This window comes from Condylura cristata, unplaced genomic scaffold, assembly GCF_000260355.1.
Source record: "Condylura cristata isolate star-nosed mole 26May11 unplaced genomic scaffold, ConCri1.0 scaffold00013, whole genome shotgun sequence".
NCBI classification, from domain to species: domain Eukaryota; kingdom Metazoa; phylum Chordata; class Mammalia; order Eulipotyphla; family Talpidae; genus Condylura; species Condylura cristata.
This window is the reverse complement of record NW_004567114.1, coordinates 47,368,567-47,383,476: the sequence shown is the minus strand read 5'-3', so window position 1 is coordinate 47,383,476 and position 14,910 is coordinate 47,368,567. Positions and strand designations below refer to the sequence as shown.

The 14,910-nt window shown below is 35.2% G+C and overlaps 1 protein-coding gene across 2 annotated transcripts in view; it reads left to right on the top strand.

Moving 5' to 3' along the window:
• BRMS1L (breast cancer metastasis-suppressor 1-like) overlaps positions 1–10,271 on the top strand; it is a 24,247-nt gene extending 13,976 nt beyond the window's left edge. The window contains exons 5-10 of one of the 2 annotated variants that reach the window (XM_004681932.2): positions 3,181–3,277; positions 4,159–4,242; positions 4,895–4,959; positions 5,646–5,685; positions 7,903–8,029; positions 8,673–10,271. In XM_004681932.2, coding sequence (XP_004681989.1) covers positions 3,181–3,277; positions 4,159–4,242; positions 4,895–4,959; positions 5,646–5,685; positions 7,903–8,029; positions 8,673–8,790 — 531 coding nt within the window. In that variant the 3' untranslated portion in view covers positions 8,791–10,271. Of the gene's footprint in view, positions 1–3,180; positions 3,278–4,158; positions 4,243–4,894; positions 4,960–5,645; positions 5,686–7,881; positions 8,030–8,672 lie in introns of both variants that reach the window. The other variant, XM_012724727.1, reaches the window with a different exon arrangement.
• Positions 10,272–14,910: the final 4,639 nt, after the last annotated feature.

The following is a 14,910-nucleotide window of genomic DNA, read 5'->3' as shown; positions in this document are numbered from 1 at the left end:
AAAATTGATATGACTATATATAATATTTTGTGACCTAATTTTTTTTGCAAGCAGCATTTCTTGATATTGCTATAAATATTCTCTTAAAACATTTGTTTTTAACAGGTAATATGTGTATATATTTCTGAAAGCAGTTTTAATAATGAGAAACAGCCATTCTTTCTCCCATCACAGTTAACATTGTATATTATAATAGTTAAAAAACTTTGCCAAGTGAGGTGGATCTACTGCTGAGGGAACTGCAGGAGAGACAGAGGTCTGCTGTGCCATGTGGATTAGCTCCTTGGCCGGGGATCAAACTTGAGTTGCAGTGGCTGCTGATAGCTTCATAGTGCTAAGACTTCATCCCTTGCAACACCAAGGAGGACCCCTTTTAATGTAATTTTTATGTGATTAAATGTTTTAGTCTTCATTTATGACATCTAATTTTTGTGCTTTGAAATACTTTCTTCGTCTCAACATCAAATCTTAGCTTTAGTTCCTTTTAGATTTTGCCTTTTAAATTTAATTCTTTTCCCCATGTTTTTATATAAAACATGAGGCAAAAAAATACTGAGTTTCCTTTATATGAATTTATTTTTCCTGTGTCATTTATTGCTTAGATAGCCAGGTGTGTTGACAAGTTTCCTTTATCATGTACTAAAATATTGCAAAACTAGGGTCTTTACTGATGTTTTAAATCCTATTCTGATTTTTATTATGAAGTAATATACTTAATAACCAAAATTGATGGTAGCTTTTTAATATGTTTTACTTTCTGGGAATGCTAGTCCTTCAGACTCTCCCAGGATTTGAGTCCTAAAGGAAATTGAGAACAGTGAGGTACTTAAGTCAAGAAATTGCTAAAAGGGAGTTGGTTCTAAATACAGGCTATTGTTGAGAACAGTACAAAAATGGAACCCTGGAATCACTTTCCTGGGCGACTTAAAGCTGATGGGAAAAACATGGGTATCTGCTTGGAAAAGGACTTAACGAGTAGGATCACTAAGTCTAGGTATGGAAATTTGAGGAATGTTAGGTCTTGAAGCCCACTAAGTATTCTCAGAGGCACTTTTAAAGAATGAAATTACACTGAACCAGAATCCTCTACAGTTACCAAAGCAGGAAGGATTGGATGCCTTTCTTTCATGGTATCCTCTTGCTGCTTTATTATTTCTTTCTTTCTTTCTGATGGAAGCCTTTTGAGGATCTTATGGGGTTGGGGGGAAAGGGAGAGAAGAACAAAGAGAAACAATTCAAGCCATATCAGTATTCTGTAAAGTATACCTATAATATCTTTATAGATACCTCAAAGTTTCAAACATTTCAGTCTCTTGGCTTTTAAAAACTGTAAAAAGCAATAAGTAGACATATTTTAGAAATTTTGCTTGGTAAGGCAAATTAACTAGTAGAAAGGAATAAACTTTCATGCTCTTAAAAGCAAAAGCTTTATCATTCCTGCTTTCTGTTCAGAGTTATCTGGTTGGAGAATTTGGATCTCTTTTTAGAGTTGCCACACACTTGAACTGAGGTGGTGGCATGATATCCGTTCTTCTCTAATACATAACATTTTGTGAAAAATGCAGTAAAACTAGAATATTTCGTAAGATACATTTTGTATTCCCCAAGGGCAGGGACAAATAAAAGGAAGTAAGCCTTAGAGGTAAGCATGCAGTAAGATTATTTTTCTTATGAGATCTAGTTGTAATGTTCTTCATCTTTGCTGGCCCCATCATTCCCTACCACTCAGGAGAATCTTTAACAATCTTTAAACTTTATGATTGACTCTGGGAACACTTCCTAAATGAATGTGGTCTATACCTTCCATAAAAAGTCAGATCTGGACCTCCTCGGTGGCCCAGGGGTTAAGTCTCAGTGCTACTACCCAGATGGCCTAAGTTTGATCACTAGGAAACTAACCCACATGGTGCAGCAGATCTTTCCTATTTTGCCCCTGTTCTCCTCAGCAGTGTACTTCATTGATCTGCCTATTCTGCTCCCCATGCTGTCTTTGGTGAATCCTCTCACCATCCTCATCTCTGGCCTATACTCTGGTTCTTCTCCACAACTTAAATAGATAAATTAAAAAATCTTACAATAAAGGAATAACTCTTTAAAATAAAAAAAGGAAAATAAATCCTTTTTATTCTAACTGAAGGCTCTACAGGACAGTCATATCTCAATACCCTTAGATCCTTATTGAAGATGAGCATGTGAATGATAGGTTGGAAATCTATCATAGCTTTTCATATACTTGATATACATATTATTATACCTATAATATTTTATGACTTTTAAAATAAGGGAGACAGTGTTATATAAAGTAATGGACTAAAACCAGTAGACCTGGGACTTCTAGTTTGATTTGCTAGTAAATAATCCTATTACCCTTAGCAAGTCATTCAGTGTTTCTATAGTTTTGTTGAAAATTTGGATATATATATAATTTTATTGGATTTATAATTATAAGTGATTTAAAAATTTTATAAAATTTGTACTCGAATCTTTTCTTTTTGTGATACTAGTCTATTTTAGTGTGGTGCTGAGATATTAGTGAGAAATAAAGACCCAGCTGTTGTTCTGAACAGAAAATATGATCCATTTTATAATGATTCACTTTATAGGATAGACTTTCCATTTTTGCATTTTGGTGGTAGGTGGTACTTACATTTATATATGAACTTTTAAAAAAGATATTTATTTATACAAGAGCTGGGGTGTAGGCTAGAAATGCCAGGGAGGGGAGGTAGGTGAGAGGACTTGCCAGACACAGAGTGGGGAGCAGAACAGGTAGGTCAACGAAGTACACTGCTAAGGGGAGCAGTGGGTGAGATAGGAGAAGTCTGCTGTGCTATGTACGTCACCTTCCTGGCCAGGGATCGAACTCATGCTGCAGTGGTGGCAGGTACCTTCATAGTGCTGCATCACAACCTTTTGTGCCAACAGGGGACCCTGTATATGAATTTTTAATATAGTAAATATTTGCCTGTTATCTGAATCATGTATAAATTTAGATGTTCTTTAATTGCATGTAATTAAATGTGGATATATACTATTTTTATATATTTGACATTTTATCTTAAAAATTTTAAAACTGAAAAGTATTGTACGGTAAAAGCACTTTGAGTTAATTAGTACTCTTAGTTCAGATAGGTCAGTTTTTCTTTCTACTTATGTGCAATCTTTTATTTTTTTCTCCAGAGTGAAAAACTTTTGTTATATGATACAGTCCAGAGTGAACTAGAGGAAAAGATAAGAAGGCTTGAAGAGGATAGGCACAGCATTGATATTACCTCAGGTAATGGGAATGATGTGAGTGTGATATTTAACTGATATCTAAACCTTTGGTTTACTATAATATTTTTGTCTCCTAACATAAATGTTATGTAAATGAAGTACCTTAATGAGAGGGGAGGTGAGACTTATAAAGACTTCATTATGATTATGATTGTGCTTTGATACACTTTAGGAAGGTGTAGAAGACGGAGTGTATGAAAAGGGACAAAATAGGAACTTTAAGAATAGTATACTACACAAGTAGTTTTCATAATGGAAGACAGCTACAGTATTTTTCCCTTTGAGTCTTAAAAGACTGTCATATGAAAGAAGGAATAAAAATCTCTTCTCTTTGGTACCACACAAAATAAGACAAATAGATAGTAGGTATAGGGAAGCAGAAACTAAGTCCACTACAAAATTGGCTTTTTTGGTGGGTATTGTGGTAAGTCTTTCTACTTTGGCGGAAAATTTACTGGGTTATGCTATAATTATTGCATATGTGTTAGTTTACTTACTATAAATTTTATTATCCTAGTATAGAGTAGACAGATTGTCCAACAAACTAAGCTCCATTATCTCCTAGTTGGGTGAATATGGGTGACAGTTACATTAGGTTTTCTGAATTGCTTTTTGTCTGTAAAATGACAACGATAGGAATACTTACCTCAGGTAGCTCTGACAAGTAGGTGAGACAATGCATGTTTATATATTTAACAGTGTGCCTGACAAATGTCTATCAACTCGTCATTCAGTGCCAAGTTGATTTTTACTTTAATAAAGGCAAAGAAAAATTATATATAGTTGCTTATGAAATAATATAGTCACATGTATAAATATTCTTCACTGTCCATGTAGTCTTGCTACCATGAAATTAGTTTTTTTTCTCCTTTTGATCTTCAGAGCTGTGGAATGATGAACTTCAGTCAAGAAAAAAGAGAAAGGATCCTTTTAGCCCTGACAAAAAGAAGCCAGTTGTTGTTTCTGATATCCTTTTCCAAACTTCCTGTTTTTTCCTAATGCCTTGATGTACATTTTGCATTATGTATACCTTTGTAAGTTATTGGTACACAGTGACATTATTTGCATGATTCTGTTATAAGCACAGATGATTTATGAAACTGAAGACAGAAGGATATACTTTCGATTAAGAGGGATAGGGAATGGAAATTTAGTCATGATCGCACCTTTGAAAATTAATATGACTTTATAGTTCACAAGGGCTTTCATATTAAACAGGTGTTTGGTACATGGCATGCTTGTTTAATTCTCATGCGTATTTTAAACATATTTAATGGAATATTGGAAGTCTTTAAATTAGTGCTTCATTTAAGACTAGCATTCCTTATGGCCCCTTGCCCCCCCAAATCAAATCAAACCAAAAAAAGAAAAGTGATTAAGTTGAAGGTGTATCTTATAGTCAGTAAGTAGTAGAACTAAAAGAGTAAGATTATAGTATCTGAAATATTGGAATATATTCTGGTAGTAAGTTTCTTGAAGAATAGTAACTTTTAGTCAGAATTCAGCAGACTTGAAGATATATCCAGAGATATATCTAGTGTCTTAAAAAAATAGAAATTTAAAAGTTTAATTCAAAGTGTGAAAATCTTAATAGCTAAATTAACCTTGACTTTTCAACGTCCATATATAGTTTATATGTTACAAGATCTTGATATTCTTGAAGACTGGACAACAATTAGGAAGGTACAAGGAGCAGTGGAATACAAATATATTTTTACAGGCTACTTTTTAAGATTTTTTTTTACTAATATATCAAAGTTTTATTTAAATTTGCTTGATAATATTCTCTCTAAGGGATTTATTACTAATATAGGTAACAGTGGATGCAAGCGTATTTTAAGAGAATTGTCAATATTTTGTATTTTTTTATAGTAATATAATTTATGCAGAAGTACAGCAAAGTGTTTATTTAGGTTGTCCACAGATAAAATATAATCATTCTGTGCCTATTCCTTAGCCCAGTTCTGGCTCACAGACGATAAATATTTGTTGAATGAACAAAAATAAATATTTGAATCCTTAATGTATGTCTTGCATCCTCATTAAGCATCCAAAACTTAAAAGATTTTCTGTGCTTATTTGAAAGTGCAGATTTATTTATTAAAATTTTCCATTTTTAGGAACTTCCACTTTTAGATTTTAGAATCTAATTCTTAGATTTCAGGTATTGACAACATCTCTAGGAAAAATTGTTATTTACATACATATTTCTATGGTATTGGATTAATAATTAGAGCATCTGACGATTATATTTCCTGTGATTATTATTGAACTTATCACTAATGTTGTATGTATATTAAAGAGATATCAATGTACACTTTTAGTATATGGACTCAGACAACCTCTTTCTCTTCCTTTTTTATTTAAAGGCGATGGCTACATTGGGTCCACACAGAGTTAAAACAGAACGTAAGTCTCATTTCAGAAAATTTCTCTGGAGATTCAGAGTTAAGTCTTACATACTAAAAAGCTCCCCTGTCAATAGTTTCAGTTCATCAGTGAACCCTTTATTTGAAATAATGAAGAATTCTTTGGGCATCTTTGCCTCATGGAAAAATTTCCAGGTTTCTGAATGCAATATATATTTTTTCTTTCATTGTTTCAGCTACATTACTATTGCTAGTAATCACTAATTTTGAAATTATTTTTTAAATGTTTTTCATGGTCTCAGTAATTCTATAGGGGAGGACTTTTGAGTCTGTGGATTGCCTTCAGGGAGACTGTGAATTCTGAAATTGTGAACAAAATTCCTTACATGCCTCCATTTTCTAGGAGAGCTACTTGAGTGGTAGCAGTAGAGTCCATCCAGAAAAGAAAAGGTTAACCCATCACTAAGATTTAAATATTCAGATAAGGCTTAGTAAAATTCCCATTAAATTTTGCTTGATTTATTTTTTTTTTGGAAGACCTAAAATAGTTAATATACCTTATTGTCTAGTCTAATTTTTTGTTTTTGCTTTTTTTCACTTTCTGTTTCCTAATTCTTTTAAGAACAGTGAAGTTAGATTTAAATTTAAAAATACGCTTGTTTTGGGCCCTCCCTGGTGACACAGTGGGTTAAAGCGCAGCACCACAAAGCTAGTCGCAGCTGCTGCAGCATAAGTTAGATCTTCAGCCAGGGAGATGACCCACATGGCGTGGCAGACTTCTCCTGTCTTGCCCTGTACTCCCCTCAGTAGTGTACTTGTTTTCCCCTCAGTATGTCTGTTCTGCTCCCTGATCTGTCTCTGGTGAATCCTCTCACTCCCCACATCTATGGCCTGTACCCCAGTTTTGTATGCATAAATAAATAAAAAAATCACCCATGTTGTAAGTACCAGTAAGAGGACTTTCTAGTAACATTCAAATAGATAGTTTAAAAAAGATTAATTTTCATTTAACTCAAGGATTTTTTAAAACTTAGATTCAGGACATTGTAGCAATATTGTAGTAAATTAATTTCCTGCTGAGTTAACTGGAAGAAGTACTTAGATCTTTAAGTTCTTAACATTTTTGAACTATTTTGATTCCTTTGAGATCCCACTGCACTGTTGAATGGGTATCCTCTCTCATCTGTTGTCTTTAGCTTTGTATCCTGTTTGTTTTCTTCATGGTACTTTCCACAGTTTGTAATTTTTAATTTATTGCTTTTATATTTATCTGTCTTCTGGCTGAATTGTAAGATCCACAAAGGTCGGAACCATATTTTTAGTCACAGTTTTTTTCTTCAGCATCAAGCAAAATTCTTGTGGTTGAACGTGCTCAGAAAATACTTGTTGCACAAATCAATAAATAAATGCTTTTTGAACATTTTCTACATACCAGGCACTATATGAGGCTCTGAGAATACAATGGTTCAAGAAATGGACCTCCTAGAACCTCCTTGGGGAAGCAGAAAAAAATATATGTAAATGAATGACAAAGATGATCATATATTGTAATACTTGCTGTGATGGAAGATGAAATTATAGTGAAAATTAATGAAGGAGTGGACAGGATTGTTGGGGAAGACCTGTGGTAGTGATAATTGAATGATGAAGCAGATACTTATATCAGAGTATGCTTTATACAGTATGCTTTACAGAGAACTTTTTTTCTTTGCATGAGTCTATCAAAAACCATTTCTAGGATTTAAAAACAGCTGTTCTACATAGGAATTTTTTAATATTTAATTTCTTTATTTGTATAAATTTTACATAAGAAATTCTGTTTTAGAATCATAGACCCGGGAAACTCTTGGAATATATATTAAACTCTGTTTCTTTAGACATTTCAGATGACTGTCATGGAAAAAATATATATAAAAAAAATGTTCAGTGTAAATATAGTAATTGATATTTTAAATCCTGCTTAAAATTGGCACAAGTAACTGATAATTTACCTGTTCCCCTCTTTGGCAAGTTTCCAGTTAATTGTTACTTATTGTATTTAGTTTTGTTTTGTAACTTTGAATTATATACAAAATGTAAGAAATAAATCTTATTTCTATTAGATTTTGGTTTGTTATGTAAGAAATATAAATATTTCTTAGTTATGTAAGAGATATGTAATGTTTTTTCTTATAAATGCTTGGTATTTTTAGTTTTGTATTTTTGTTTATCTGACAATGTCTTATTAATGTAACAGTTTCTGAACTGATCCCTTTAGCACCTGTGAAACTGGAAAAACATTTGCACAGTGCTAGATCTGAAGAGGGAAGATTATATTACGATGGTGAATGGTATATACGTGGACAAACAATATGTATTGATAAAAAAGATGAATGTCCTACAAGGTAAAAAGCCTTTATCACTTCAGTGTTGCTCAGTGGCAGAATAATTATTGTGAATAAATATTTGCTGTCCAGAAATGCATTCGTAATGCATCAATAGTTGTTTGTGTATCCTTTTTTCTCTCAACATGTTTTGAATAGCGTGTGTGAATACCAGTGTTAATATACCACAGTTGCATATTAAGTTCATGAACATAAGCAATAACATAAGTGGAAATGTTGACATTTCTATGCAAATATTTATTATCACAATAAATTTATACAATTATTATAGATGGTTTGAATTAGGGACTGGTATTTGACAGATTTTGTATAGTCAAGGCTGATGATCTGGATAATAGCATAAGTAGTGGTTTTAGCTCCATTCTTTTTTGGGGTTGGAGACAGAGTAGGAATGATATGCATTTAGTGGTTATGTTAGAAAGTAAATTTAGCCAATTCTATTAAGAAAAGCAAGGAGATTATTAAGTGTTGCTGGGTGTGATATTTTTGACAGCATGTCCTGCTGCTAGTACAGCATTCTGGTAAACAGTTACATACCTGAATTCTTGTAGTCCAGCTATTCTGGTTTTATGAAAGCCAGACTGGTGGAGGAGGCATATTGTAATTCATTCATTCATTCCTTTTTTTTTTTTTTCCCTTTTAGTGCTGTAATTACAACAATTAACCATGATGAAGTTTGGTTTAAGAGGCCTGATGGAAGCAAATCTAAGCTTTACATTTCGCAGCTACAGAAAGGAAAATATTCAATTAAACATTCGTAATCATGATTTAAGTGTTATCTAAATCTACCTTATTAGTATTACCAAGTATGATGTGCCATGGGAGTAAAAATCTATTCAATAACTTAATATTCTCATTGAATCATGAGAAGACTGTGTATTTGCAGGTAGTACTCTAAGTAGACCTCATCCTGATATGTTATTAAGAGATGGTAATAAAAGTTTAATCATGATCATCCATTTATTTGCCTATCAGGTCAAATGACCCATAGATATATATGTTTAGGGGTTTCTTACAAAACTCTTTGGTTTTTACAAACATTATGCAAATCTGTTTTATCTTTAGTGAACTATATTGCTAAATGTCTATGTATACCTGCAGTTTTTAAAATTTTCCATATCTTTGTCATTCATCGTGTATTTGTAAATAAGCTTGATAAAATGTTTCCTAGAAATGGTTTGTACTAGTTCATTAGTGTTAAATCAGAATTGAAATTTAAGCATATATATGTGAGTATGTATATACGGCTTCATCAGCTTATTTAGAACTGATGGCCTTACTTTACAATCTTGTTTTACCCAAAATTAAGCTGTTGGGTTTGAAAGCTAAAAGGAGCACTTTTATAGACTAGCAGCTTTTCTTCTCCTCTTCCTTGATTGTATGATGGTGACCTATTTTTACAAATTATACTTAATGTTAATTAGTAAAATCAGTGTCAAGTAATCACATGCTTCTACCTGTATTTCTTGTGAACCTTAGAGGGCAGGTATTTATGCCTGGTATTTATGATACAGTATCTAAGTGGTAAGCAGTAACTGACAGTATTGTGGTGCTTGCTGTACATGTTTGACCTTTTAAAACCGATTTTTAGTAAGCTTTTCCAGAGGTGAAACTAGGTTCTTACCCTAATTTTATTCCCAGGGCAAAATAGACAGGGATAATTTTCTTGAATTTATCCCTATGTTAATATTTTTACCTTTGGTGTTTCTACACTTTAAGGCTATTTGGTGCAATTTAGGAAGTATTGGCCTCTCTTCCCTTTACCACATTCAAAATTAGCTTCTAAAACCTCAGGAACAGTACAAAGAATCGTAACCCTTAATATGGCAGCATAATTGGCTGTTGTATATATTAGGGTACAACCAAATCAAGTATTCCTGGTGGTCTTGTGCACTTTAATTTCTGTTGTAATGAGAATTAAGCAGATGAGAAAGAGACCCACTTATTAATACAGAGCAGGACTCCCTGCATTATTCCTTATTCTCTTACTATTTTACCTCTGCAGACATCCTTCCTGTGCAGATCACTACTTCACAGTTGCCAAATGTTAAAATTTTTGACTTCTGAAATTTGTTATCAGCAGTTATGTACTTTGTTCTGATTCTGATTAACTTTAGCAAATTACACAATGCCATAATCTGATAGTATTTGTCAGTACTTATGTATACAATGTTTCATAAGCATTTTAATAAGATTTGTATTTTTAAATTTAGTATATAAATAAAAAGATGTGTTTGGGTGTCCTTTGTAGTACATTGAATTATTTGTGCATAAGTTCTTTTACTATTTAAACCTGTATGCTACCAAGAATAAGTTAATTATGTCACTAGATATGGAGGGTTGGAATGCTGAACAAGTGTTTCTGCTTTCTTAAACCACAATTCAAGCTTGATAATTAGATATATAATTCAGCTAAGTTATACTTAATTTAAAAAATACAAATATGTTGTATTTAAGAATGTACAGTGTACGTGCTAAAATTCTAAATAGTCTCTATTTTAAAAAAAGATTTAAAACTCAAAATGGATAAAATTGTTGGATGCAAAACCTCAAGCTATAAAATACATAGAAGAAAGCAGAACAACATTCCAAGACATAAACCTCAGCTATCTTTACATCTTTGTCCCAGCAGCAAAGAGAACAATATAGAATATAAACAATTGGAACTATGTCACACTAAACACTGTACAACAGGAGACTACAACTAAAATGAAGGGACATTCTACTGAATGGGGGAAAATATTTGCACATCGTATATCTGACAAGGGACTGATCTCAAAAATCTACAAGGAATTTATGCAACTCAGCAAAAAGGAAACAGCCCACTTCTGGGTATCCAAAGAATACAAAAACACTAATTAAAAAGGAACTTGTATTCCCATGTTTGTAATAGCACTATTTATAGTAGCCAAGTATGGAAACAACCTAAATACCCCAAAACATATGCATGGATCAAGAAGATGTGGAATGTTACTAAGCAATCAAAACAGATAGACTCATGCCAATTGCAGCAACATGGATAGAGCTGGAAGGGATTATATTTTGTGAAATAAGCCAGAAGGAAAAATGTCAAATGATGCTGCATATATGTGAAATACAGTAAAACTAAACAAAGAGTCAAAGTCAAACTTGAAAACCAGAGGTGAAAACAATGGGTGGGAGAAAACAATGGTTCAGAGAGGAGCAGTCAGTGTAATTTGGTGAAGGGAGGGCTACAGTGACGACACACACCTGAGGGGTCCTATACTGTCAAAGTACTAGCAAGGGTGTAAAATAATGGTACTTAATAAAAATAAAGAAAAAACTGGAAAAAACCTGATTTAATACATTTGCTTTAAAAACTTTCATAATATATTTGATATCAGGTAGACATATGCTTGTTCTGATTAAAGGAGTTTATATTTTGTTATTGGCCTTTGCCATTACATTTCTACTGAAAAGATTTAGTTTAGGACAATTGGTAGAGTCTGTGAAACACAATACTAGTAGCTACTGCCACTATTATGTTGATGACTAGCCTCTGTTTTTAGCATCAATGTATGGGCCTTTCCTGTAACAGCTGCTAGTATTTCTAGTTCTACTCATCTTCCCGCCGTTTCCTATTAAAAAATCCATCACACATCCAGGTCGTCATTAGTAATTATTAACAAACCTTAACACTCCACATTCTACCTCTTCTCGTTGTTAATATCGGTAGATTTAGTACTGAGTACTTTTCCCTGCAGGCTTCACATAAAAGTTCTGATAGACATACATATTGTGCAACTCAGAACTCAAACAGCACTGACAAACCCTTGGACACCTCACTGATAGCTATTGAAAAGAACAGGGATTACAGTTGTTATTTCTGAGATTTTGTTTTTGGGCCCATTAAGTTAAGAATGCTAAACGAGCTACAATGAGTTTATAAGATAAGGAAAATGAATGTAGGATGAATGAATGTTATCCATTTGGATCTGTGTAACCTCTTTAGCTAAAGATAAGGAAATCTAAACTATTAGAGAAGGAATAAAGTGGGGTTGAAAAAAGTGCATGTTTCTTACAGCTTTCCCCCTTCACTTCCTCACCCAAAAGTAGAGTTCCCATTAAACCTTTTAAAAGTTGAAAGCATAAAGTGAAGAAGCAATTACCACTCAACAGAGGGAAATTTTCTTGAGTGTTCTCAGCCCCTCCCCAAATAACCTATCAACTCATACAAAATGACACAAGCCCTAAAACCACAGTAACTTACAGCAAAAGCATGGGGTGACATGACCGAGTACAGCCTGGGTGGACAGGGCTTGGTGTCTGCTCTGCCGGAGTCTGCGCTGCTCGCTGGGACGCAGGCGTTCTTGCCGGCTGCTGCAAAGCTGACGCTGACGCCAGTTTCACTTTTTGTCTTTGTCGTAAAAGCGAAGAAACGCTTCAGCTTTCTGGGTTAGTGACACAGGCGCTGATGCAGTTCTTTCTTAAGAGCCCAGGTTGCCTAACTTGAACCTTCAAAAAGTGGGGAAGACCTGGCTTGCTTACTGAATAAACTGCGGGAACTGTGGCTGTTATGTCAGGTAGATCACTCGGCTCTACGTCTTGACTTTACGTCCTGGGCCCAGAAACTCCAAATGTGGATGCCTTGTTGTAGGGGCTGAACTGTGTTCCTGGCAAGCGCTTATTACCTCTCTTACCTGAGGATATGTTTGGATTTGGAGTAGGGCCTTTAAATAGGCTATTTGGTTAAAACGAGGCTAAATTGGACCTTAACCCATTCGGACTGATGAACGCTTAGAGGAATTTGGACACCCCACATGTACGCACTTTGCAGAAATCATCTGAGGACACAGCAATAGGACAAGCATTTGCAAACCAAAATGGAGGGTAAGTGGAAGTGATCAGGATTTTCCTGCCCTCCCACCTTTAGCATCGGTGTGGACACCTGTGGGCTTACATGCATGGCTGGTGGCGTCACGTGGAGCGTGGGCATGCGTAAGTGGGCGCACCTGGGCAGAGACTGCTTATATAACGCTGTAGCAGATGCTTGGGGCGGCAGAGAACCATTAGGTCGAAGGCAGTAGAGATCAGAGTTGAGCTCACAGAGGCAATGCTGGAGGGCCCGGAAAGAGAAGATTTGCCCTCCGAATCCAGGGCTCCTGGCCAGGAGGCCTGCCAGCCTCCAGGCTCCCTTAAGCCCCTTCCGACCCTGCACCTGTCTACCTCCCTACAAATGGGGCAGACAGAGCATTAGAAGTCTGAAAGAGCCACCGAGGTCTTAAGGACTCTCCTTTATCCGGCTGCCCCCATCCATAGAGTCTGCTGCATCTTTGCTGGCACTTCCCAAGACAGAGGCCTCAGGAAAAAGACAAACCTGCTGGACTTTGTAACTTCCAGAAAGGTGAGAAAATTAACTTCTGTCATTTCAGTAACCCAATCTGTAATTTTGTTATGGTGGCCATTGCAGATGTATTAACAACCTAGGAAGGGGCGTACTGGGTAGGTTAGACTGATCATTCACAGTGGATTAAAGTGGACAACTGCTTTAAGTTGCAGACCTGACTCTTCAAATCAACTAGATGGTACCTACTTTTCTTCTGGGAAAATCTATATAAGCAAAACTAATCAGGTAATTTCTTTGGGGGAAACTTCAGGATTCATGATACTCTGGTGAGGGTTTCATTTGTTATGGAAAGAATTTGAAAATAGCTTTGTTATTGGCAAAGACAGAAAAGTACTTTTGCAGGTTTCAGTCTAGTCAATATTATGATTTAGTATTGAAATGGCAGTTAATTTAGGGAAAAAATAACTGTTTAAATTGTTTACTGACTACAGCTGTTTTGGTTTGTAAGCGTATATACTCCACTGTATTAACTTACTTGTTATCGTTGTATATGTATTTATATTATCAGTATCTACCAGGCCGGAACCAGGATGGTTTGGACTTAACATGCGTATGAGCTGCACCCTCTCTCATGCCCCCCGGTTGTGTTGGGCTTCAGGCTTCTCCTAGGAAGGGGGACCCAAGGTTGTGTCCACTTACCACCTTCCCCCCTCCTTTAGAATTCTCTTCTCCCACCTGGTATAGCTCTCAGGGGAGTTCTGCTTGCTGGCCTGCCTCAAGTTCACTCTGCAAACCTGACAAGGGGGAAGGGACCCCAGAAAGTGAGGCTGTCAAGCTGACCACCTGTGAGAAGCCTCCTGGACTCTCTTTTTCTAATTCCATTCTGAGCTTTAGAAAACTATGCGTTATGATGTGTTTCTGGTCCTGGTTTCCTGTCTCCTTCAACTGCAGTCACTTCTAGTAATTATATTTTCCTGTGCTTCGTAGGACTTCAAGAGTAACTGATTTGATGATTGCTAGATAGACTAATTGTGTAAATGTAACATGTTGGTCTTTCCCATGTTTGGTGGTTTCATCAACCTTTTATATAAGAAAAATGGCTAAAGCAGCTTTGATAAAAGGTTTCACATCAGGGAAAAGTATATGAAGCAAGTTTGGAGACCTTTCTTGAAGTGAGGGTCTTGACCCATCCTTTCCTTTGTGGGACTACGTTCTCTTCCTTATACCCTATTTTGGACTACGTTCTCTTCCTTATACCCTATCTTTTCCTTTATCCCCTAAAAACAAAAAACAAAAAACAAAAAACAAACAAACAAAAAAAACCTGCCCCTTTTTCTCAATCCTGAGTCAAGACCACTGCTTGATAGGGCCCTACTGCATCCATGCTATTTCTGTTACTTTCATCTTGACCTTCAGGTAGAGAAGCAATGAGGGGAACTTCGGTGGTGATAAATGGAGTTAAGAATTCAAAGAAGGGGAGATGAGTGCATATGCAAGTCACTTAAGAACTTTTATGTAAGGGCAAGAAACTTGTTAAAAGCTGCAAGATTGTTAATTGGAGATTGGTACTGCT